Source organism: Vidua macroura, chromosome 2 (assembly GCF_024509145.1).
Source record: "Vidua macroura isolate BioBank_ID:100142 chromosome 2, ASM2450914v1, whole genome shotgun sequence".
Taxonomy (NCBI): domain Eukaryota; kingdom Metazoa; phylum Chordata; class Aves; order Passeriformes; family Viduidae; genus Vidua; species Vidua macroura.
The window spans coordinates 62,175,270-62,201,166 of record NC_071572.1 but is presented as its reverse complement, the minus strand read 5'-3'; the positions used below and the strand labels follow the sequence as shown (position 1 = coordinate 62,201,166).

General features: G+C 40.7%; 1 protein-coding gene across 5 annotated transcripts in view; it reads left to right on the top strand.

Annotated features, from left to right (window-relative positions):
• Positions 1–1,825: 1,825 nt before the first annotated feature.
• NECTIN3 (nectin cell adhesion molecule 3) overlaps positions 1,826–25,897 on the top strand; it is a 127,018-nt gene continuing 102,946 nt past the window's right edge. For all 5 annotated transcript variants that reach the window (XM_053969917.1, XM_053969915.1, XM_053969914.1 and 2 more), the window contains exon 1: positions 1,826–2,092. In XM_053969917.1, the coding sequence (XP_053825892.1) occupies positions 1,888–2,092 (205 nt within the window). In that variant the 5' untranslated portion in view covers positions 1,826–1,887. The remainder of the gene's footprint in view (positions 2,093–25,897) is intronic.

The window sequence follows — 25,897 nt, the reverse complement described above, 5'->3', positions numbered from 1 at the left end:
TGCTTGTAGTAATTCTTCGCCTGAATTCTGTTTTGTTTCACGGTTACAAATTAATGAGGCCAGTTAATTGGCAAGCAGTGTGGCTGAAGATGGAATGAACACTCTATTGTGAGCATCTGATAAACTTAGCCATACATATCTTTGAGAGAAATTGCTCTTCGTGTCCACTGTTGAAAGAAATTAGCATATATTTCGGGGAATATGTGGTACTAATGTGAAACCCGCTAGCCACAGATATTTCAGCAGCAAGTATGGTATTTATAGCTATTCAGTATTTTCCTTGAGGTTTTGCAAGGATAGTGCATCTGAAATGAAAAAGCACACCTAGACTGTAAAGAGGCAAGACTCTCAAGACACTTCTTTTAAGGTTCTGTTATTTTGCTGTTGAAAATCAGATCTGGGGATACATCCATTGACACCACACCCACAAAACTCACAATCAGCACCGAGACGCAGCAAAAAAACTGCATTTCTTAGAAAAGTCACCTTTAGTTTAGTGACCTGGTTACAGACTGCTCTAATTCTCAGACAGCCCTTAGCTGGACTCCTGGGACCTTGGGCAGAGGTATGAATTCCCTCTTCACCTCGAGCGGTCACTTTGCCTCGACAATACTCGGAGCATTGGTGTCCGCCCGTAGCTGGGGCACTATCGCTCCCTGCGGGGCAGCTCTGCCCTCGTCGGTGGCAGCGTTTCCCAGAGCAAAGCTATGTGCTGTGCCACAGCCAAGAAATCCCTGCAGGCATTAGCGTGACAGAAACGCTGCCTGCTGCCCCCGAACCCCTACCGGCCCCTCTGCGCGGGCTGCACAGGGCCGTATTTGGTATTCCTCGGTGAGCTCTGCACAGGGCTCGCTCTGCTCCTAGATGGTTTCAGACCTTCGGATCCTGCCATCTCACGGGCTCGGCACCGCCTCGGAGCCGTGCGCTCCACGCTCCCCGAGTGCCGTCCAGACGCCGGCCCAAGCCCCGTCGGGAGGTGCCGCGGTAGCGGTGCCTTTGCCCAGCCCCTCACTGCCCGGCACACACTGCGCGCCCCGCACGGGGCTCTGCCAAGGGCAGCGCAAGCGACGCGAGGACAGCCCCGGGAAAGTTTATTGTTGGCAAAACCAGTGGGCACGGGCTGCGGCCAGCGGCCCCAGCGCGGGGTTCCAGCCCAGCGGCCAGCCGCCCCCGCCGAGGAGGAGCCGGCTCGGCTCCCCGCGGCCGTCCGGGAGCGGTCGCCGGCGGACATCCCGGCTCTCGGGAATGCCCTCGCCCGGCAGAGAGAGGGCTGCGGCCGGTCCCCTGCCGCTCCCCGTCCGGGACAAGCGCTGCTAGCCGATCCCCAGCCCGCGGGGCAGTGGCCGCCCAGGCCACCCCGGCCCGGCGGCGGGGAGCGGGGTCGGCAGGAGCCTGAGGGGCGGCGGAGAGAGCGGGGCGCGGGTGCAGAGTTCGGCCGAGCGGGCGCCCCCGACCGCGCTCAGGCGGTGGCGGGAGGGGCGCGGCGGGATGTACCAACAGCCCCCCGGGGGAGGACGCCGTAACGCCCCCTCCCACCAGCCTCCTGCGGCGCCCGCTATACCAACGGGAACCCCCCCCAATGCGCGGAGCGCGTCTGCGAGTCCCACAGAGCAGGGCAGGAAAGGCGGGGGCGAGGCGACTGGCCCCGGGGTGGGGGAGAGGTGGTGGGGGTCGCGGTGGAGGCGCCTGGCACACGCGTCCCGCCTTCCCCCAGCCCCCCTCCCTGCGGCGGGTGGTGCGGCCCGCTCTGAGAGGGCGGGAGCGGCGCGCCCCGCCCCGCTCAGTGACACAGGCTCCGTGTGGGGAGGCGCTGGCGGCGCGGGCAGCGGGACCGGGAGGGACTGACCGGGCGTCGTAGCGGCGGCGACTGCGAATCGAGCCCGGAGTATGGCAGGGGCTGGAGCCACTGCGGAGGCTGCTGCTGGTTTTCCTCCTTCGCCGCCTCCTTTCGCCCGCCGGGAACTTTTCTTAGCGGCTGGTGGCGGTGCCTCCCCCCGGTGGTGGCAGAGGCGGCGGCGGCTGTTGCGTTCGGCGGTGCCTCCCGGGCCGGGGCTGGGGCTCCTGGGGCTGGTTTTCTCTCGTTTCTGCTGCAGTAAGTGGAACTTTTACCCTTGGCGGACGGGTGAGGGGGTGGGTGGAGGAAGAGGAGGAGAGAAACCCGAGCCCCGGCAGCGCCGGGGGACGGCCGAGTTGAGGGAAACTTTGTGTGGCGCCCGGCGGTGGGGAGGGGTGGCGGGGGCCGCCGGCCGCCCTGCGCGGGGGGAACCGGGCGGGACGTGGCCGGGATGGTGGAGGAGGGAGGGATGCGAGGCGGGTCCGAACGGGAGCCCGCAACGCGGAGACCTATGGACTTTTTTCTCCGACAACATCTGCTGCGACTGCCGTTGGGAGAGCGGGTGTCCCGGGAGGCCAAGTTTCCCTGGTAGTCGGGCTGGGGTGGCCGCGATCCGGGTGGGGCAACAGGGGGCAGTTTATTCTTCGTGGGTGGGGCTTCCCCCGGCGGACGGCAGGTTATCTGCTGTAATTCCCGTCCTGAGCGGCAGAATTTCGCTTGTTTGCGGGAATTCACGGGCACTTCCCCCCCCCCCCCCCCTCCTCCCCCCGCTTCTCCTTTCCCAGCCTGTAGGAAGGACAGAAGGGTCTTGGTGTTTTATCCGGGTGCGCCTGGGGGGAGGAATAGTACGCGCTTTGCCTCAGGCGGTGTGGGCTCGTGTCGTTGTTCCCTCTCAATGAGAGCGAAACCCGTGCTGGTTTCGGTGTTGGGTCGCTCGCCGCTGCTGCTGAGGTGCGATCGTGTGCTTGCTCTACATCACCCGCATCCTGAGCAGCTGCTGCCGGGAGCACTGCGGTGCGGGGCCCCGCCGGGCTTGGCGTGACCGCCCGCAGGAAAATGCCATCACCTACCCCCCTTCCCGTTCATCTTCCTGTGAGGAACAAACAAGCGACGTACCAGTTGGAAACTGAGCAGGAATTTATTTTTTTATTCATTTATGTTGTACTGCATGCGGTGTAGTGTGTGTAGTGTAATTTTTTTACAGCAGTGGAAGATGAGAGGAGACAAAAGTAAGCTTGGACAAGAGCAAATCGAAAGCCCTCATGCTGCTGTTGTATTCCCAATGCAGTAATGAATAGTTGGCAAGGATATTTTATTATAGGAGACGCTGTGTCCCTTCCTTCTTTAATGAAGGAAGAACAAGTTAAAGGAGGTAGTCTCTGGAGGTTCATGTGATTAAAAATACCCAGGAACGAGCAAGCCATGCCGCCGTAAAACACTTGTGTAGTATCTGAGAAATGCTTTCTCAGGGAGGGAGTTGAGGCGCTGTAGGATTGTGCTCGTGCATGTAATAGTCTCCCCCCTCTGGCAATGATATAGCTTTCAAAAAAGATGATTGTTACTAAGTTTGTAAATATTGAGAAGGCATCACGTTTCAAACTTAAAGGCTTGAAGACTTCGATTTCATATGGTTGGCAAACTTTTTGCACTAGCACTTTTCTCCCCTCCCTTTGTTCAGGGTTATTTCTGCTGTTTTGCAATTAAAAAAAGTGAAGTTGCAGACTTGACATAACCTTGACAAGCTATTTTTACATCTAAATGTGACGTTAATAGTAACAATGAAGCTAAGAGCATCCGTGCCTAGTGTCATACAGCGACTCAACCATTTTAAGCTTGATGAGTGTAATTCGGGTTGTCAGTCTTCCCAGATTCTTTTTTTTGCATAAGTGAGCTTGACTGATAACATTTCAGAACGTCTGCCAGAAGTAGCAATGTTGTGTTGAAATAATTTTGTTCTTTGAGCACAAAGTTTTGAAGTATAGTCTGTGGATAAAAAGGAAAACTTGAAAAACTGCTACGGACTTTTGGACTTGGAGGTAATCAGCAGGGGAAGTGATTTTTTTTGTCAGTATCTTAGATTTTAGTTTTCTTTTCACCTTCAAATTTCCCGCAGTTGTTTTCATTGTTTCTGTAACTATAACATGTGACTGTGAAGGAAAAATATTATTACTGTGGCTCTTAAGAGTGCTTCTCAATATATTTTGAGCATGTTTGCATATTGATGGTGCCCAAAACTGCTTATTACTTTTGGTTGCCTTTTGTCTTGCTACTCAACCAATTCTGATAATGCTAGCAAAAGGAAGATTTGTAAATGGTACCACAAAAGATCCCAACCTTAGTAGAATAAAGTCGCTACAAAACCGAATCAATTTTTATCCAGTCATTTTAATTGACAGTTAGAAATGATGATTTATTTGAGCTATAATTCCTCAGAGAAATATTGCCAAAAACTTCTCAACACTTACAACAAAAAACTGAAGCGGGAAAGAGAAAATGTATCAGGAATCTGAAATAACAGCAGCTTTTCTATTTTGGAGTAAATATAGACCTGCTTTAATAAATGCTGCTTCTTTTACGAAAGCAAGACTACTGGCTTCAGGATATATGTACAAGTACTTCTTCCACTTCCCTGTCAAACAGTACACGATGCAACGAAGTGTGTACTAAAGTTACATGATCAAACCAGCGTAATCTTGAACTAGGGGACATGTATGGCATCCATAAGAATCATCATCATAACCTTTAATCTGTGAAGTAACTTATTTTGAATTGCAGCAAATACTTTTCAGCTGTGCTGTAAAGGAGGACCTGTGTGCTACTAAATAACGAATTCCTCATAATTCCTGTGCCTCATTTGTTCACTGTGCGCACAGTGAAAAATTTTTTGAATTTTTTTTTTTAATGTAAGCATGAATTAAAAATAAGCAGAACTGTAAAGTGAGGTGAATAGAAGGATGTTCAAGATGCATTTTTCAGGTATTTTGTTGAAGAAATATTTTTTTTTTCCAATTTAAATTTCTGGTTATGTTAAGCTTCTCAGTAAGGCTAGACAAAGAAGTATACATATGTCTTCTAAGATCCCCATGAATATTTTTTTTTTTTTCTTACAGGAGCCTGGAATACAGAACTCCAGACTGGTAGTAGAGCTGGAAGGATTGGGTTATAAAGGTGTAGATGATATAAGAGTGCAGTGTACCATATACAAAAATAATAAATGAAAACAAAATCCCCAAGTAATTATTGATGAGAACAATCTGACTAGAAACATTTTTACTATTTTTTCAGGTGAACTCATGGCAAATTAGAATGTCAAGCAAAGCAGGTTACCAACTTAGAAGTGGGAAGGTGTAGTAGAGTGATCAGAAGGATGACAGAATGTGGTTTTTCCTCATTTTTATGTTAATAGTTTAGAAATCCATGTCTAAATATGTGTTTATTTTTTCAAAATGGTATGGAAATAAATGCCCATTTGAACAGGTGTTTGTTGAAGCAGTACAACAGCAGTGAAAGAAGGAATAGGAATGACGTAGAAGTATTTGAAAAGTTGGAATGAAATAATGGTGAACCATGTAGCAGGTTGGGCAGTGTATGAAACACTGTTTCCTTACACAGCATGTGTAAGGAAACAGAGCAGCTGCACTGGTAAGAACAACAGACAGGAGAGTTTAAATCTGAATTGTTTGATAATTAACAAATTTTTTTTTAAAAGTTGCCAGAAGTTTGTCCAGCCTGTACTTGAGGATAACTCATTGGAATATTATACTTTTGAAAGAATTCTTAGCTGTTTCATTGTGGTAAGTTTGTAATTTTCAATGTTACTGTTACACTGTGGTGCTTTTGGTGTGCAAGAACTCCCATATATATGGAAATGAAGTACAATGTTATTTGAGTTAGGGTCTGAACACTTTGAGTATCATAAAAGAATTGTGGTGGTTGTTTAGCCACTTGTGCTGCATGAAAATTGAACATTAACTTGATTTAAACAGTGCTTCTCTCTTGCCTTCTTAAACAACTTAATTTTATGTCATGGGATGTACATACTGTTTGATAGTGGAAAAAAGGTAGGTCTAGCAGGATTTACTTTTTGTGAGATTAGAGAGTTAAATATCCTGTTTAGAAATATGGTCAAATCTAGGTTGTTTTCTTTCTGATCCCTTTTATGTAGTATTGCTGACAGGCTTGATATTGAGAAACAAAGGAAACAAATTGTAGCAGGAGAAGCAAAAATATGTAAACTTTATTGACCACCTGTACCAGTTGATTACCCTTCAGGTGCTGGTAGTAGAGATTTTAAGGCAGGCACAATCTGATGTAAATTGCATCTGATGTGAGAATGGAAAAGGAGTTGGGAGTGTGTTGCTTCAGAAAGCAGTGTGTGGGGCTAGTGAGTGGAGCATTTGTGGAGCTCAAAGGAAAAACAAGTTGGAAACTCTAGAATCAAAAGTCCAAATTTTAATCTGTAGAAACCAAATCCAGAGTGAATGAAATGAAGGTAAGAGAAAAATAAAACTTGGTACACAGAAGATAATCTTGCTAAGTGCCAGATACCTGCAGTGCTGTTGGTAAATGTCCTTTTTTAGTGCTGGTTATCTGTTGAAGAACAATAAACTTTGCATCTGGTGTTACACCAGCCTGTTGCTGTGGAGGTGGCCTGGCCTACTGCTGTGTGACTGAATTCAGCTTTCTCCAAACAGCTCTTTATCAGAAAGTACGGCTGCAGACTGCTTGGATATGTGTGCAAAGTGAGAGTGCTGAAATATGTGTGTTGTCTGCTTGCTCTGGAGGCCCTGTACACTGCCTCTTAAAGGTGGCTCTGTGATGACAGATTACTTTGCTATTTGTGTTTGTACTTCTTGTTTCCAGCTTTGAATGAATGTGTTGTATTGGATGAGGATTATTGAACGTTGGTTGGTTGGGTTTTTTTACCCTGATGATGTCTGTTTTGATTGGTATGCGGATTGTTATGCAGAAGTTTCTGACAGGAATTTTCTAAGGCAACTGATAGCAAATCTGGTCACTCACTTCCAACTAAGTGAAAAGCAGGTATAGGTGCAATTATTTAATTATTATTACTTTGTTATGCCACATGTTCTTGGGTTTTGTGGTTGTTAAAGGTGGAGGTATAGATGGTCTTCAAAGGTGCCTTTAACCAAAACTCTTTTGTGTTTCTATGGTTTGTTTTTGGTGGCTTAGCCTGTCTAAAACAAGATTTTTAAGCAGTACTTATTTGGAGGGTAGTTGTATTCCATGCCTTAGAGTTCATAGGTGTCTGAAATGTAGTAATGTATTTTTATTGAGAGGATGGAGATGATGAATTTTTGATGAGGCATGAAATAGGTTGATCAAGCTTTCTTCTTAAAGGTAAAGGGATCATTAGTATTATTCTTTATTCCTGGTTATAAAGCAGAAGGATTGCCTAGAAAATAGTATAAACTATGGTGAGTATGGGGAGAAATCACAAGAAAAGCTACGGAAGAAAAGGTGGGAATAGCAGAATGTGGGAAAAATACTAGGAAATATATGAGAAGCAAATAAACAGTGACTTGTGCAGTAAAGGCTGTGGTCAGGGGAAATAATTACTGTGTTTCTGTCTCTGTTGTGGGGAGAGATAATAAAGCCGTTGGGTGAAAGCTTGTCTTACTCTGCTGGATGTCCTGGGTGGTGAAGGTGTAAAACAGTGTGTTAAAAGGAGGTGGAGGTGTGTATGAGTGAGGCTCCTGAGGGGGCTCATGGACAATATTTGCATTAATTTGATTCTAGAAAAGCTGGCCCATGGTTGCTTACTACATAAGCTCATGATGAAGAGCTTTGAGGTGTAGCACAACTTCCAAGTCATGGTGAAAACACCAAACCCACTTTTTTGGTGTTATCCAATACATGAATGCTTCAGGAGTTATTTTTCAGGTAATTAACTTTCAGACTTTGGACTGTTTCAAATGCGAACCCAAAAATTGGTCTTTTTGTCCTTAAGTTAGCAATAGAAGAAAATTAGCAGCAGAAATGAAAAAATAATGTCTTAAAGCTTCTGTTGATGTCCTCTATCCTTTTACCTTGGTTTTTCCAAGTGCATGGGAAGGTAAAGGTAAGTAAAGTTTAGTGTGTTATCAAGAAGGTCACTTTTAATTTAGGTATTGAAAAGCAAACAAGCTTCCAGACAATCCTCTTTTATCATAGCTGCATACTTTTGTTCAGTATTTCTGCTGCTTTTCAGTTGTTTTTCAAGTACTGTGCAGGAGCAAAAGCAGTTTTAATTTTTTAATAGTGTAAAATATCATCCATCTTATTCTCAGTGTGAAGGCTAGTTGAGTGTAACTCTTAAGTTGACAGGGATACCAAGATTATCTGCAGCAGTAGACAGCTCTTGCCCATTTCCCTTCCCTGACCCCCTTCCCACATCAGATTTTCATTATCTGGCATTTAAGATAATGCTATACGTCTACAGGGATTCATTGTTTTCTCCTTTTCTATTAGTCAAGGCTTGTATAACATGATAGCTCCTAAACTAGTTCTGGGATTAGTTTGTACAAAGCAGAATGTTTTCTGAAAGTGGCTGTTGTTTTGAATACTTGGCAGGTGCTAGTGCTATCAGTGTAATGCAGTGGCATGTGCAAAATTTGGAGTCATTCAAATGGCAATCTCCTGCTAAAGGTGAATAAAGACTAGTCAAACAGGTCTCCATAGCTGATATATATACAGATGAGTGGAAAAAACCAACTGAGCTAGCTTGATGAATTTATTGGTTACTTTTGGATTTGTTATTTTTATTAGGCCCTCAGTTAGAAGATTACAGATTAGTGTTGGATTTAACTTTTTCATACTCCTGTATTGTGTGGGCATTCTTTGCCCACTTCTGTTGCTTTTTTTTACTTGAAATACCACCCATGCTGCTTGTGGTGTATTTGTATAAACTGAAAACTAAATATTGCTGGGACAAGCATAACCAAAATCAGCCTATTGGATGAAGAGGTGCTGGAGAAAGGATATGAAGAAGTTGACATGTTCAAGATGGGTAACTTAATTTCTTTTCAGTGTATATAATCTCGTAGAAAAATAGTAACTTTAGTCAAGTATAAATTAAATTACATCAAATACCAAGTAACTTCTTCATAGCAACAGATTAATTTAGGGAGCAAGACTTCTGACTCATAACTTGGGGGTAATTTCTTTCCCCCAATTCTTTTAATTTCTCCAAAATTAACTGTTGACCATTGCCACAATGAACAACTAACTCTGCTAGGGTTGATTGCTAACAGTTGGAGAAGGGAGGTCAAGAGCTGTTAAGCTTAATATATTTTTTTGATATATTTGTAAAGATTGGTAATTGCATTATAAAAACCCACTTCTCAGCCCTTCACCAGTGCTGCTGTTCCTGTGTTTTAAACACTTCAATGCCCTTTTGATTTCAACAGCTAAACTTTCTTGTAACAGAGGTAATGTTATTATGACTTTATTAACGCACTGTACCATTTAAAAAGACACTGTAGTTCTAAAGTAATCAACTATGAGAAATTGATGGTTGTGACCATACTGTTAATCACTTTTTGGGAGATTTAAATGCATTCTATTGAAAGTTTCAATGGGTTACTGGTAGCTGGGGTAGCATAAAATAATCTGCCTCTGGTATCTAGCAAATGTAATATAGCCATTTATCCAGGATAGGGTGTATAGGAGGAAGCATACTAAGCTCTGTGTAGCTGTTTGAGTTATCCCAGGTAGTTCAGGCTTCTGCATGTGGTTTATATGGTCCGCTTCCAATCTTTAAGGTCCCTTCCAACCCAAACCATTCTGTGATTCTCTCTGTATAACACAACTGTAAAGTTCAACAGCTGCAAAAAAAAAAGGTTTTTAACTGTAACTGGATTATTACAATTGATGTATCAGTGTTTCCATCTGAATATTTAATGATTTATGCTACCTCCTAATAAATCAGAATGTAATATTTTGTGGAGAAACAGATTTGTGTAGGCTTCGTGGAAAATATTTAAGTGATTTTGCAGTGTTCCACCTTACAGAAAGAGGTGAGGACTGTGTGACTCTATAGAACTGTCAGTGAAAGTTCTTTTTGTGATGAACTTCCAGAGCTAGTCTACAGCTGTGTATTCTGAGTCTCAAGAGACATGGCTTAGGTATAATAAGTTGATGTGCCTACAAATAGGTGTAAAACTGAAGTGAAGTGCGGAAGAGCAGTTATGGTGGTGTCTCCACAGTCTGAGACTGCTGTGACAAGAGGTCCTGAATTGATTGCTGTAAGTACATGGGACAAAACACTGGACAAAGGAAGAACAGGGAGTGTTATTAACCTTAAGGGGCTTTTAATAGGATTTCCTAATATTTCCTTGTAGCTAAACTGGTGAGATATGTTTTGGGAAGTGGATTATGAGATGGGTGAAAATTTGTGTCCTGCTGAACTCAGAAGGTTCTGATCAGCTCTATGGGAGTCCATCTGGAGGCTTGTCACTGGTGGCACCAGTGCAGGGGCAGTTCGTCTGCATTCTGACCTCTCTTCCAGGTTTTAAGGCACTTGAAGCAAGTTTGTGGATACCGTGGATGACTGTGAGGGTCAATTCGTCTGCTGGAGACTGGGGCTAATTGAGTGGGATGTCCACAGGTCAGAAATAACTGTTGGAAACCTTGTGAAATTTAAAAGCAAGTCTCTCTTGGGAGGGATGACGTCATGCAGCAGCAGAGATGTTGTGCAGACTGGTGACAAGTACCTATACAGGAAAGATCATAAGGGTCCTTGTGGGGCAGTATGTGCCTTTGTGGTGCAAAAGGCAAAGAGCACACTGGGCATGCTCAGCCAGTTGAAAGAAGCAATCTGGACCTCTACTATTTGAAGCTTGTGAGACTACATCAAAAGTATGGTGCAGAGTTTTGTGCTCCCAAATATGAGGCAGGTGCTGAGGTGAAAGGCCGCTAAGTTAAGAAGTCACCACATGATGTATGAAGAGGGCTGGAGAAGTGAGTTTGTTCAGCTTTGAGAAATGTCTGAAGTGGGGCATCCTAATTGCTGCTGGCACTGTTTAATAGGCAATGAGAGGGAAAACAAAGACAGTCTCTCCTTAGCTATGCAAAGGGAAAGGATATGAGGCAGCAGACACAAGCTTCAACAAGGGAAATCACTATAATGTGTTAGCAATATGTTTCCCCACACAGAGAATGAAGCACTGAAATAGGTTGTAGAATCTGTCCCTGAAAATATTCAGAACCTGACTATGGTATGACCCCTGAGCAATATGATCTGACTTCAAAGTTGACCCTGCTTTCAGTTGGGGATGGGATTGGATAACCTCCAGAAGTCCCTTTCAGTCTAAATGAACCTCATAGTGTGCATGGGCAGGCATGAACTAGTATACTATAGTTGCTAGCCCTGGAAGGAAAGTAGAAGTTGGAAGTCTTCTATTTAGATTAAAATGTCAAAGTCAAGTCTGAAACAAGTTTTTCCTATAAATCAATTTGACTGCTAAAAACTTAATTTAAAATTGGATCCCATTGTTACTCCCTAATATAAGTTATGTCTGTTAGAGAATTTGTTAAATAAATGTCTGGCTATATCTTTTCTCTTACTTCAATAAGTAGCCTGTAAGACCAATCCCGTACAGCACAGAGCTGGGTGACAGTGTGAGACATACTGAAAATGTAGCTTAGCAATAAATTGAGCAGCTATTAAACAGCATTCCCTAGGCTTACTGTCATGATGCAGTTCCTGGACAAAAAGAGGTTAACTTTCTGGAATGACCTGCAGGGAGCTGGCCTTAAGAGCTAAAAAAAAAAGCTGGCAGTGTCAGCAATGCAGGGGGCAGCAGGCATCCCATAACTTTGTAATGTAATTGGTAATTCATCAGATTTTTTTATGGACAACTGAGATTTGCTGCTCTTTGTTCTATATTTCATTGTATGACCACAGTTGTTCAATATTGGCAGATAACACTAAAACTTTACAGGTAATTGAAAATGTGAAGTTAATATTTAGCTGTCCTTCTGAAGTTGTTTGAGACTTTGCAGCATTACATAGTGCAAAGTACAGCCTCCCTTTTTACATAGTGCAAAGTACAACCTCCCTTCTCTTCCTGCAGACCTCAGTTCTCCCCAGAGTAGGAGATGTGTGGAAAGACAACATACAAAAAGTGAAGGAGTGGTTTGCTTGAGGCAGTCAGGGCTTTCCTGGGGATTGAAGGTCTTGTTCCTTCCTCTAGGAGGATGTCACACATGCATCAGTGTTCCTGGCCAGTTTTTAATGGCTTCCTGGTTTCAGTGTAGGAAGTACATTGCGGGGGGCACAGAATGCTGCATGTTTACAACTGTTACTGGATGCTTAGAATTTCAGGTACTAGTTACTAATTTCACAGAAAAGCCAAAAGAGAAGCTCCCCAGAACCCAAAATCCTGATAAGAGTGTTTATTTAAAGCAATTCAGAAACTTTGCTTGTACAGAAGTGTTTGGTAGTTATGTGGACCATTTACTCTCATACCGCTAAATGCAGAGGGCAGTCTCTGATTCTGCTGTGTCCCTTTCTCCAGTTAAAGTTGAAGCGATGTTCAGTTCTTTGTAACTTGAACTTTTACTTTATTGTTCCTATGTAAAAGTAATATTCTTTCTGTAGTAAAGACAAAGATGGTAATACAACAGTATTTTATTTGCCTTGTTTTTCCCAAAATGGCTGAAATGCCCCAGATTGTTGGTTTTGTGGCAATTTTTTTTTTTTTTTTTTGTTTAAGTTATCCCAAGTCAGGAGGTTTGTGCTTAAAACTTCTTGTTTAGGTTAGGAGTTTCGTAGACCTTGCTTTTCAGTATGGCACACCTTTAAATGTTGATAGTTTTGACTTGTCAAAATCAGCCAGCATTTCTGGTGGTGTCTGTCAGAGTTAATTGGGGTTTTTTGTTAATTTTTTAAACTGCATTGTGTTTATACTAGATGAACTAAGACAAAGGAAAACAACCTGTATACTTTGACTTCATTGGCTTCATTCATCTGAACTGAGCTGTTCAGAAATCCTCCTTTCCACCCCCACCTTTGAGTAGGTAAAATATGGTGTAGTTCTAGGACGTGTAGCATGAATGTGATCACATTTTTGTTAGACCTTATGTCTGAACATAAAGTCAAACAGTAATTGTGAATTTCAGAAATTGACAGTTAATTGGCTCTCTGAGTTGACTAAGTTTGCCTTGATAATGAATGTAGAGGTCTGAGGAGTCTGAGAAGCGTGGTGTAGTATCGGAAGAGCAGAAAATATATACGTATGGAAAATTAAGTTACTGAGTAACAAAATAATTAAGTACTGATATTGCACTGCACAAGGCAGTAAATACAGACACAGAAATATGGTAATTCTTGATTTATATCTTCATTGCTTCTCCTAGAAGTCAACAGCAGGGTTGACTGTCATTTCAGCATGTGTGCTGTGGAGTCTTAAAATTAATATGTAAATTCTGGCTGACCATTGCAGCTTTCCTGTGCTGTCTGGTGTAAATACTGTGAAATGCATGAAAGATCAGGTATTAATTAATTGGACTTCTCTACTCACTGAACTTTCCTTGAGGAACAAGGACTACTGAACCAGAGGCAGGGTCTGTCTAAGGAAGTAAGGTGGAGGGTTCTTTTACAAAAGCATTACTAGCTTATGAGGGGGGTTTTAAACGATATATGTTGAGATGGCCTTTGATTTTTCTCTAATCTGAAGAGAAGCAAAGATGCAAGGAGCAATCAACAAGTGTCCAAGGGGGATATGATGGAAATTGTTTTTATCCCTTCTATTGTGAAGGCAGCACAAATGAGCGCAATTGCAGACTTAGCATCTTATTGGGATTGCAGCAATGTTGTGGAGTAGTTTGCATGACTGGAGTCATGCAATTAGCTCAATTTGTACCTTTCAGGAAAGGCAGGCTAGCAAGGTGAGGAAGAGTGTCTAGAATGCTTGGAGCTAGATTGGCATGGCTAAACAGAGAGCTGGAATTCAGGAAAAGGAGAGTTCATGAGCTTTGCAAGAAGGGGCAGGAGGATGTGATGTTTGCAGGTGAAATATTAGAAGAGCCAAAACCCAACTGTGGCTTAATCTGGTTACTACTGGAAAAGAAAGTAAAAAAATTATTTTTACAAATACATGAGCAACAAAAGGAGAGCTAAGGAAAATCTCCATCCTTTTTTGAGTGTGGGGTGAGACAATGACAAAGGGAGAGGTACATAATGAATTTTTTGCCTCACTATTTAATGTTTAGACTAGTTATTCTCTGGGTACTCAGACCTCTGAGCTTGGAAGACAGGGATGGGGAACAGGATGAAGCCCCCATAATACAAGGATAAATGGTCAGTGACTGCTGTGCCACTTAGACACACATAAATCTATGGGGCCAGATGGCATCCACCCAAGAATACTGAGAAAGCTGTCAGAAATGCTCACCAAGCCACTTTGAATAATTTACCAGCAGTTCTAGTTCACTGGAAATTAGCAAATGTGTCCAGCTACAAGAAGGACTGGAAGGAGGATTGAGGAGACTACAAGCCTGTCAGCTTGACCTCAGTGCCAGGGCTGGTTATGGGGCAGATCATACTGAGTGCCATCACTCAGCATGTGTAGATGTGGCACTTAGGGACTTTGTTTAGTGGTGAACTTGGCAGTTAGCTTAATGGTTGGAATCACTGATCTTAAAGGTCTTTTCCAGCCTAGACTGTTCTGTGATTTTTAAGTCTCACACCTGGTCTGAGATAATCCATTCAACAGCACAGGCTGTGGTCCAAGGGGCTGGAAGGCAGCTGGGCAGACACAGGTATAGAGAGCCCTGGTGAACTACAAATTGAGCAGTATCAGCAGTTTGTCCTCACAGCAAGGAAAGGAGACCTCATCCTGGGCTCTGCTAAGCCTACCAGCAGATTGAAGGAAGGGATATCCTTTACCTCTCTTCATCACTGGAGCACTGTGTCTGGTTTGTGGCTCATGGTACTGGGGGGGACACTGAGCTACCAGAGCAAGCCCAGAAGTGGGTCACTGTGTTGACTGGAGCACAGGGTGTGCAAGCAGAGGCTGCACAAGCTGGGCCTGATCAGCCTGGAGAAGGGAAAGCTGTAGGAAAGGAGCCCTTATTTGCTGCCTGATGAGAATGTATCAAGAACACAGATCAACGCTTTCTTCAGAGATGCCCCACAAAAGGGAATAGGATCAAATTGGAATCTGGGAGATCCTGAGCCAATGTAAGGAAGTAAAACTTACCTGTGAGGGGGAAGGTGCCCAAAATATTTGAGGAATCAATGTCCTGTGGTGATATCCCAAACTTGACTGGATGAATCTTCAAGCAGCCTGATATAACTGGACCTACTTTGAACAGGACTGAGCAGGCTCTTGAGGTCCCTTGCCTCTTTACCTACACAAAATCATTATTCTCAACATCAATATTAGAGATTGTTTGACTTTGCCATTATGAAGAAATGTGCCTAGGAGTTCACTTGTGTTTGTGGTAATTGCTAGGTGACCTGGTTGGAAATTATCACTATAGCTTACATCTGTGTTTGAAGTGACCTTTTGAACACTTTGGAGATATCACAGGATTTCTGTGGAAGTTTGGTTGGTTAGGTTTTTCTCTCCCCTCTACAGGCTGGTACTGCTGAATAGTGATTCCTGTGACTTGAGTCTGAAGGCTTCAGTCTGACAAATGAAGTCAGAGTGATTAAGTCAAGAATATCTTAACAATGCTTATCATTGAGACTCTGGGATAGACATTAGCTTTTTGGGTAATCTAGCAGGATGCTATTTATAGTTACCCTCATGGTTAGGATGGCAGCTTATGTAAATACCACTGTGTAGCAGAAAAGTGACTTGCTACTTCATAATGAAAGACAGCAAACAGCAGTGACAAGAATCATATACTGAACACTTTGTATTGTATTTTTGGGTTCTGATTGAGTTGCCTTTTTTTTTTTTTTTTTCCTGTTAGTTTGTGAAATGGCAAGTTTATTATATGATAGCATTGAAACAACAGCCATTTAACTTAGAGGGAAAGCTGGTTTTTGGACTGGGTTGGCATCAGGAGCACCAACCCATGTTTTTGTAAGTTTTGTGGCTAGGTGTAACAGAATATGCTGCTATGTCATTGGTAACTTCCACGTTTTGAAATGAAGCAGAAGTGATGGACAGTAACTCCTCAGACTTCTGTAATATTTAGTGCTCAATTCCTCTTCTCCTCAAAAAAAAAAAAAAAAAAAAGAAACTCCAAAAAAAAGGTGGATATTGTAATAGCATTAAATTGCTTTTCAAAATAAGGAGTAGAGAGGTCTGAAGTCTGGAAGGAAGTGGCAGGGTACCACTGACCAGACCATTTAGCAGTCAGCATAGTCTGGGAAGTTTTTCTGGCAGAATTTGTGTGGTGGAAGCTATAGTTGTAGGTGGTGCTGGAGGATAGTAGAATCTTGTCTATTGCATTTCCTGGAGTATGAGGTGCCCTCATACTATAATTATGTATAACTGCTAGTTACTCATAGCAAATTGGAATAAAGATGACTTACAGAGTTTAGAAGTACCTTAAGAAACTGAGAGATTGAACAGTTAAGCAAGCTGAAGTGCAGATGGTTGTTCAGTGATGCCCATGATGCATCCTTTGTGGGGGAGAGTATTAAACTTTGTGTACGAATTATTATAAATATTAAATATTTGTATCATTGCAAAGAAGGCCTTGAATATGTGATGGTCAGTTCTGTGAGCTTTGCCAGAGGTCTGGTTTGAAGGAGCTGCCTGTACAAGGTTTGAACTAGGCAGTGGACTGTTGGGAAGCATGTCCTCTGTCATGATATTGTATTGGCATCCTCTTTGAAGTGCAGTTATGCCAGCTTCGAAATTTCTTAGCTCTGAAGGGTATACTAGAATTGAAACCTTCTAAGAATAAACTGATGTCCAGAAAGTATTGATTTTTGTGTAATGTGTGACATTGTCTGTATCATGAGAGGCAGTTTATATATAAAAGTTAGAAAAGCTGAAGCACTAGCTGACTAAAACTATGTGAATAGGTGTTCCTGTAGTATCTCCTGAATGGAATTTCTTTCAGCACCTTGAACTCACAGCCCTGCAAATAAATGAAGAGATTGAGCTTTTAAAATAAATTTTAAGCAAGCAACATTAGAGTTATGTCTAAGAATAAGGTTATAACTTGACTTATTATTGAACATGCTCAGAATGAGTTACTTTTCTCAAAGCTGAAGGCTGTCATTTCTCCCAAATCTTACTTGTTGCTGAGAATAAGACTTGTTTGTAAGGAGTGATTTGAGGATGCCACAGTGACTCAGCTGAGGACAACCTGAGGCTAACAGAGATTTTGTGGGGAGTTAAATATACAGCTTTGAAGAGTTAAAAGCTTTTAACAAAACACATGACAAAAGATTAATATCTGCTTGTGGATCATAATAAAAAAAATAAGTCATAGAGGAGACTGGTCACTTGCTGTGAGCTGGCTGTCCTTCTGATGAAGAGAGCAACCTTTACTGAAAAAAGTAACTAAAGGATACAAATAGAAGGAAATGAGAAATACATTCAATAAGAAAGTAGCTGTTTATTTTAACAACTTGCTATGTTCAAGTTAAACCGAATGCAAGCTGACCTGAGGGTGAAAAAAGTATCTGAAAGCGCTCTAAGTAATTATGTGTCGGCAGAAAGCACTGGTGCTCATATATGTAATTCAAGTTATACTTACTGAGCATTAAAAATGAAATTATTCTGCCATTCTAGATACCGTCAGTGTTAAATTCTATTTTGTGTTTTCCCTATTTCGTTCATGTATAACTGGGTTGGTTTCTTGATTTGCAAAGCAAGTGGAGGATAGTATTAAACACAGTTGAAGAAACAACATGTTTCTAGGAAGAGGACTGTGAATGAGAGTTGTAAAAACAGTGTATTCTGAAGTCTTCTCACAGTAGCAAGGTCTGGGTGAGCCCAATGGTCATACTAGAGCAAGTGGTATAAGTGTATGGGATGGAATGTTGCAAATAAGTTCCTGAAATGAGAGCTTGTCATTAACTCCTTCAGTATGTGCGTCATATTGGCTAACAAGAATTTTAAGCAAGACTGGATTATTACTTTAGTAAAATTGTCTGTTAATCTTGTAATAAGAAGCCAATCCTTGATCAAGTGCAGGATCAGCTTAGGTTAGTTTGGGAGTTTGGTTGTTTTGTTTTTTTTTTTTTTGTTTTTTTTTTTTTGTTTTTTTTTTTGTTTTTGTTTTTTTTGTTTTTTTTGTTTTCGTGTTGTTGTTGTTGTTGTTTGTTGGGTTTTTTTTGTTTTGGTTTGTTTTTTTTTGGTTTGGTTTGGTTTTTTTTGTTTTGGTTTGGTTTTTTTTGGTTTTTTTTGGTTTTTTTTTTTTGTTTGTTTGTTTGTTTTTTTTTTGGTTTTTTTTTTTTTTTTTTCATTACTAAATATCAAACCTTTCTAAAGGGTGTGGATGTTTGTCATTTTGGCCAGGGTGTTCATTTGAGGAATTCATGTTCTGTAGCATCAAAGATTTTCTTTATTTCAATGAGCTTGGTTGCTTGAGGTTTTTTTACTTCTGTTTTTGTTATTTTTTTTACTGCTTTATTGGTTTATCTTCTTCCTAATCTTCACAGGCATTCTCTTTTTACAGTGTAAGTACTTTCAGACCTTTATTGGGTTACCTTTTATGAGAATAATAATGAGTTCTTCCAGTCCTTTCCTGTAGGTCATGTTTTCTGGGCCTTTGAGCACACTTTGCTTTCAGACTCTCTAGATGGCTAATACATGATGTGTGCTGTTCAAGCTGAACAACTCCAGATGGAGCCTCATTGATACTGGCTAGAGCATATAGTTCTATATTAGCATATTCTATAGTGTCACTTTCAATTCTTGATATGTAATCACCATGCACTTGCTGTAGCTTTCAGAACATACTTTGCTCTCTAACCAGTTATTTAACATCCTTGATGTGTTACTTAGACCTGTTCCTGCTGGCAGCTAGTCTAAGTTGGACCTACTGCAGCTTGAAGGTATTTTTCTGCCTGACTGGGAAAGGTTTGTTAAGCATAGCTTCATTTGTTTCTCTGTATATCATGCATTAGTCATCAGCCCCATCAAGATTCAGATGTACAACTCTCCTTTTGACCTCCAGTTTTCTGTTAAATATTTTGGTTATGTGTTTAAACTAGATGCCACATAGGAGGACTTCAGCCTTTCCCACCAGATCAGTTTGTCAGAACTATTGACTCATCTTGTGTGTTTCAAAAGATTTCTAAGATTATCTGGAACTCTTTAACAAACTTTCCAGTAAGATGTTTGGGTTACATTAAGGACTGCTTGTTTCAATCTCTTCTGTGTATTTATACCTATTGTTCTGATACTTAGGGATTTGAATTTATTTAAATGAGGTTGTGAAACATTTTGTGGTGGTTAGGCAGTAGTGGTGTGTATATGGATATCTTTTGAACTACTTGTTTACTCTTATTACTAGTTTTTTGAGGGAGTGGGACTTGAAATGAGATGTCTTCCTCCAGTCCTGCTTTGGAGCCTGGCCCATTTATTGGAAAAAGTACCTCATTGTCCTGCTTATTTTGTTTTTAAAGGAGATGGGATTGGAAGATATGATGAAACAGAGTTGGAAATATTCATTACAGAAGAACTTTCAGCCACTTGTTGAACTTACTTATTAGTTCAACATGTTTTATAAACATCTGAAAGTTTAGTGTCAGGATAAATATGTATGTCTTAATTTGCTGTGTGTTAATATGTATAAAAGATTATAACGCAAGAACATGTTAAAATGGACATTGATGTTAATATGGTCTAAGTCAAAATTCCACATGAAGTTTTAAAGTTCATGGGACTTTGTAAACATTCTTAGTGAGTAGTTTGATTTAAAGTTTAAACCTTATAAAATTGGCTTTCTAAGAGTGTCCTTCCCAACTCTATTTGAATCATGAGCCTAACATTCCTTTTTAACTTCCTCTAGTGTGTTAGATTATCCTGTTGCTTGATACTAAAGGTCTGTGCAGCATAGTGGGAAGCAGAGTATGTAGAGGCACAGTTGCTGTCTTACATGGCATTAACCAGAACAGAAGCACTGGTTTGCATGTGAAAACGGTATTCTGAAATAAGAATGGTGGGTAACAGCCAAGTCTGACTTCAAGGGCAGAGTTTTTCTAAAGCTCCAACTCCTGACTGTATGAGTTGGGCTCAAGCTAATGTTAAATTCTAACTACTTTTTCTTTGACTTTGTGTTGCACTGGAGTAAAGTGTCACTTTGAAATCTGTTTCTTTGCTATCTGTGTTGCAAATGTCAGTCTTGTAGATAATTGTTTATTGTGGAGCTCAAGAGGTTTGCATGCTTTGTCATCTTTGACTCCTTTGTGCTAGGATGACAGTTCTTTATCCAGTATTGCATTACCTGGCCTTTTAACAGGCAGTGTGAGTTCTCCCTCTGGGCTCTGGATGCTATCTTATGAATGGTAGCTGTAGCTCTCCCAACAATTATTTCTATTCCTTACTCCCTCTATGTAGATACACATGTTGATTCAGCAACTAGAGGGAGATAACTGACAGTGTCTTCCATCAGCTGTGGGAAGGAAGGAGCAGAGTAAGACAAACCTCCTGGCTGAATGGTGTGATATCTTAGGAGCAGCCAGATGGTGGTTCATAGCATTTCAGAATTCTGCAGAGCATCCTGTGATAGCACTTAACTGAGAGTCCATCTGTCTGGAGCTTGATGTTAGTAAAACCCTTCAGCAACAGCTAACTTTTGAGACAACACTGAAATTGAGACTGACCTCTTCATGCAGTTCTCGTTGCCAAGTCTCTTTGAATTTTAGGTTGCTTGGAAAAGATACAACTTTGTGCAACTTTATAACTTTAAACTAGAAATTATATTCCCCTTTCTATGTTTTCTGTAAGAAGTCAGGCTATAGTCACCTAGAGGAGAGCTGCTTATGCCATAAACCAAGTCAAGACTTCGTTTTGGGCCTTTTGCAGGCGTAGGAAGTTAACATTCAGAAGTTAACCATTTCCAGGTGGTGGATTTGCATGAGCTACATCATAATGTTTTTAGTTTACTGTTGGTATTAGGTAAAGTTATTTAAAAGATAGAATCCCTTGAACTTCAGTAAAATGAAAAAGCAACCTGAGAGAGCCTGAGAATTTCAGTAGTCTTGACTTCAGACTATTGAATTGCTATGCCTCATTTCACTGAAACTTTTTACATTCTGGTAGGCTTTTGTATACCTATTATACTGTGTGCTAAACACTGAACAAGGTTTTAAGTTTTGCTCTCTGAGATGGAAGTAATACATCCCTGGCTTTCTTCTTTAAAAAAATAAGGCAAGTTCTGTACAAAAAAAAAAAAGGGAACTTGAGCTGAGTCCTGTAAATGCAACGCTTATAGAAGCTAATCTTGTGCTGTTGTTGATCTCAGCTCACTTGCCCCCAAAAAACTGATTCATGGTCCACTTCAAGCAAGGATTGTGACAAAGCAGATACTTAGATGAGAGTAACACTAGGTTATAATACTTTCTCTTTGATTTAAGTGCAGTTTTTTCCTAAGTACTTGCTTAGCACTTCTAATTGGAAGCTAGTGCTGAGGCATTTTGTACTGCTTAATCTTGTATCTTTTCCATTCCTTGGTTCTGATCTTTTTTTGACACAGTAATTTGATCGTGCCCTGGTGCTCAAAAGATATACTGACTTCTTCCCAGTCATTTAGGCATATATTTTTATAAAGCCTCAAGTTGAGGTTTCAGCTTGTTTTCTGCAGTGTCTTAAAGTGATTTGTTTTTCCAGTTAAACATATCTGAAAATGCCACTAGATTGGTGGAGCTGTGCTCATTGCCTGTGTTGCATTGACACTTGTGATTGACTGAGCTAATTCAGAGGGTTAAATCAGGAAGAGAACAAGTGAATTTTTTTAGGTAGGGGTCTTTTAGGTACCTGATGATTGCTGACGCAGGAAGAGGAGGACTGCAAGAGTAAGCTTTCTGATGTCAGCTGAAATTAAACTGGCCAAACAATAATGCTTAGCCTGACTTTAAGAGTGTTCTATGGGAAGTTCTACTGACATAGCAACTTGCTGTCAGCAAAATGGGATGTTCTTGTTGTTTTGCTCCATTCTTGATTGGAACTCAGAAGAGTTCCCTGCCACTAGTTTGTGCTAAGGCCACGTATACCCATGAGCTGAATAACTTGCTGATAGAGGGGAAAAAAATCAGTTTTATTATCTTCTGTAGTTTGGCTTTGTCTTGTAGAAATAGTTGGCAGGTTGTGGGAAATTAGTGGCTAGAAAGGGTCAGTATGGACACACTGTCTTGCCAGAAGTGTGCTGTTAAGTGGTTAACAAAATGTATTGCTTTCATAATTAGACTTGCGCATGGCTGCTTCATATAGAAAATCTAAATCTGCTGTTTATTGCAACAAATAACAAACCTGTAAATGTGAAAAGTATTCTGTCATTCCATATCATGAATACTTTGTTGTGTTATGAAGGTTGTCATATAATTCCTCAGTATCTTTTTTTTCAGTTAGTGGTAGAAGTTTAATTCAGAATTGATACTGAAAAGATTATCATGGTCAGTATTTGATAGCCCCTAGTTCTATGGCTTTTAATGCTGCAAGTGAGTCTTAGGGATCTTTTTGGTTTGTTTGCTCTTTAAACATTCTGTCAAGTTACATGAGTAGAGATGCTGCCTTGCTGTTTCAGGTGAGATTCTTGACTTTATTGCCAAGCATGGCATTAGATCACTGTGCTCAAAAATCAGTTAGTGCATAGGGACTTCGCTGAAATTGAATCATGTTAAAGTGCTTGAGATGGCAGTCTCATCAAGCTGCATGTGAAACAGTACAGGAGAATTTTATGTATTCCAAGGGAGCAAAAAGGAAAGGGAAGGCAGATTTCTAAAAACTTGGGCAAATACAAGCAAAATGTAAGAAAACCTCATGATGCTGTGTTTACCTTGAGAAGTTATAAAACATCTTGATTACTAAGTAAATACAAAGTGTATCCAAAAGTTTTGTTGAGAATGACAGGCTTCAATATTGTGAACATGAGGCAGAGGTGGTCAGATTTCAAGAGGAGGAGGGCCAGGCTTCATTAAAACAGTAAATGTATGTCCTATGTTCCAGTACTTTTCATCAGTTAAGGACCTGAATAGTGTGGTCTTGAAGTGTCTTGTTCTTCAGAACCTTGTGCATTATAAGCCTCTAATGTTTTTAGAGGCTAAATGTCTTATTTTGGGGGAGACATGTAGCTTGTTATTCAACTACAATCTGTGAGCAGAATACTGACTCTTGAGTGGAAGTCTTTATGTCAAAGGAAATACTTATCTTAAGCATCCTGAGCACTGGAGAGCCCTGAATATCTGCATAGTAATTAGCTTGCTAGTTTGAACTATTAGCTTGATTGCTCTGCAGCTACAGCTAGTTAAATAATAATTGGATGGAGATTAAAACAAGACATACTGTTCCAAATTAAATATGTGGCATTTCAGATTTAAGCTATTTCTAGCACTTTAAACACTTTGGAGCCTCTATATTGTTGTATGAGCTGTATGTAAGTTCAAGTTAAATGATTTGTGTAGTTGATTTTTTTTTTTTTTTTTGTCTTTGGAGTCTGAACATGTGTCAGTAGGTGAGATAAATGTAAAAATGTAAAATTTGGAGTTGTGATATGTTAGCTCTACCTCCCTTGCTGGAGAAGGGGAAGGAAAAAGATCTCACTGATCAACATTCTATAGCTGCAAGTCTGTTTATGTCTAAATGTATATGGGTCCTACTCAGTTCAGTCTGTAAATCTTGAAAATAGCAGCAATGAAAAAGTTTGACTTCTGAAAATATTCCTGTAATTCATGTGAGAGCACAATGTTCTCATGGCAGAAATGAGCTGTTAGAAGTATTCCTTGGTGGGAAAATAGTTGAGTATTAACTTTTTAAATGTACAATGGTCATCTTCATGTAGCTAAAGCCTCCAATTACTGGGAACAGAGTTGTCAAAAAAAAAAAGGTAAAATGAAGCAAAAGAGCTCATGTGTTCAGGTAACTGGGATGTTTTTTCAGTTCAATTTGTTACCTTCCCCAGAAGTCTGAGCAGTTTTTGTAAATTCACTTGTGGATTTTTTCTGTACTAAGTTGTTTGGGGTTATATAAAGCTAATCGCTATGATAAAGTTTGATATAGGTTAAGATTCAGTAGATTTAACTGTTGCAAAAAGCTGATTCCTGAATGAAAGTGTGTTTTATTTTGCTTAAATTGCATTACAGAATATGTATATCCTGTACATTCTGAAATACATTTTGCAAATGCAACTTGTGAGCCTTATTTATAAGGTAGAAAGCAATAGTCAAATACTTTTTAAGGAACATTCCACCTTATGGTTTAAATGTCAAGTGGATGATGTCAAGCAATGGCAAGTGGAGATGAAGTTTGGACAGAACTCTGTGCACGCCAGTTTGCAAATAGTTGCCCTCTTTCCAATGTCTGTCACAATAATGTGTTAGATAAGAGGCATGAGGAGAATAGACAGAATGTTCTTGTACTACTACTTGTCATGGCAGATATTCCCTATTTGAAACATGTAATGTTTTTTGTTGTTTTTTTTTTTACTTTTGTTACTTTTTGTCCCCTTACCAGCCCCACTTTGCTATTGAGGTATCATCAATATTAGTCAAAATTTCTAGCTTAGTTTGACTTATTTGTGTAGCTTAAGGTGTTCATACTATTGATGTTAGTCAGTAGTTTTATACTGAAAAAGTCGATAGCTGAATCACTTTTTTGGGTGACTTCATTGACTCAGAAATGGTTTGAACAATGAAAAATCAATCAATGGGAAGTGGAAAGCTTTTAGAAATGGACATGTAGATAAAGGCTTTTAAGGACTTCTTTCCTGAACACATGGCTTGCCTGTTGTGTGAGCTTGGTGAGTGAAAAGGCAGCTCATGTCTCAAGTTAAATGACTTCTTCATGCTTGAGAATGCATGAGAATGGGGCTAATAAAATTTTTACTTGACTTTTGCTTCATCGGTGAACTTCCTCAGTAACAGCTTGAGTACTGACTTGGTATCTGAAGAGAGAATCAGAGCATTTGGAACAGCTCTGTTAAAATCTGAGCACAGGAAAAAGAAATACATTGTGGACTAAGACTTTGGTTCTTTATCAGGTTAGTTTGCTCTGAGAGAACTAATGAGTGAAGTTGCTGGAGCATCTTATTGGCAAAAGAAATTATGAACCCGTGGCATATTGAACTGCTTTGAACCTAGTGGATTTCCTTATTTTAAAGGAGGGTGGTGTAAAATGCTGAGCTCAGAATGTAGTTGCCACTGTGGAAGACATTTTAGCTATTAAACAGAAATACATTGAATCCTAAGCAAGCACTTGACTATGCCTACTCTTGCATATTTACTGTCTGAGACAAGATCTTGTGTGAAGACACCCCACTACACTGAAGCAGAAAGATTGCATCTGTATGATGGTAAAGGTCTTCATTAGGACGTAGGGTAGGAAAGTTCAAGTTGAGGTCTTTGAGTGACTGTCACTGTAAATGTGGAGTGGTTTGTGGGATTTTGATAGGAGCTTTTCTGGTTTTTTTTTAATTGTTGCTTTGCTTTTGAAGTATTTACTGGTCTGTTAAGTGCTAGAAATTTCACTTATTTCCACTTATAAAAGATATGACTTAATAAAGATTGTTTAAGGAGAAACATATAAGTGCAGTAGTTGAATTTAAGTTTTTGCTTGATGCTCTATATTAGTAATCAGACTGATAAAAAGTACCATGTCTTGTTTTTTTGGTAAATCTGAATTCGCTGAATGTTCATATCTAGTTAAATTCCCAAAGGACTGTTAGACCAGTTATACAATTGTCAGGTCATTTTTATATGAAGTTGTGTATTAGTGGTAGTATTTTCTGAAAAATTATTCATCTGTGCCTAGGTTTGATGTTTTTGCTTGAAATGTGTTTCTGTAGTATTTCCACACTGTTGTGAATCAGTTAATCAGAAAAAAAAGCAGGAATTCTCTTCTAGAAAGGTAAGCTAATTATGGAAGAAGGCTTACTGTGAAAACCAAGCAATGTAACTTTCTTATGTAGCAACTAACAATTGCTTTG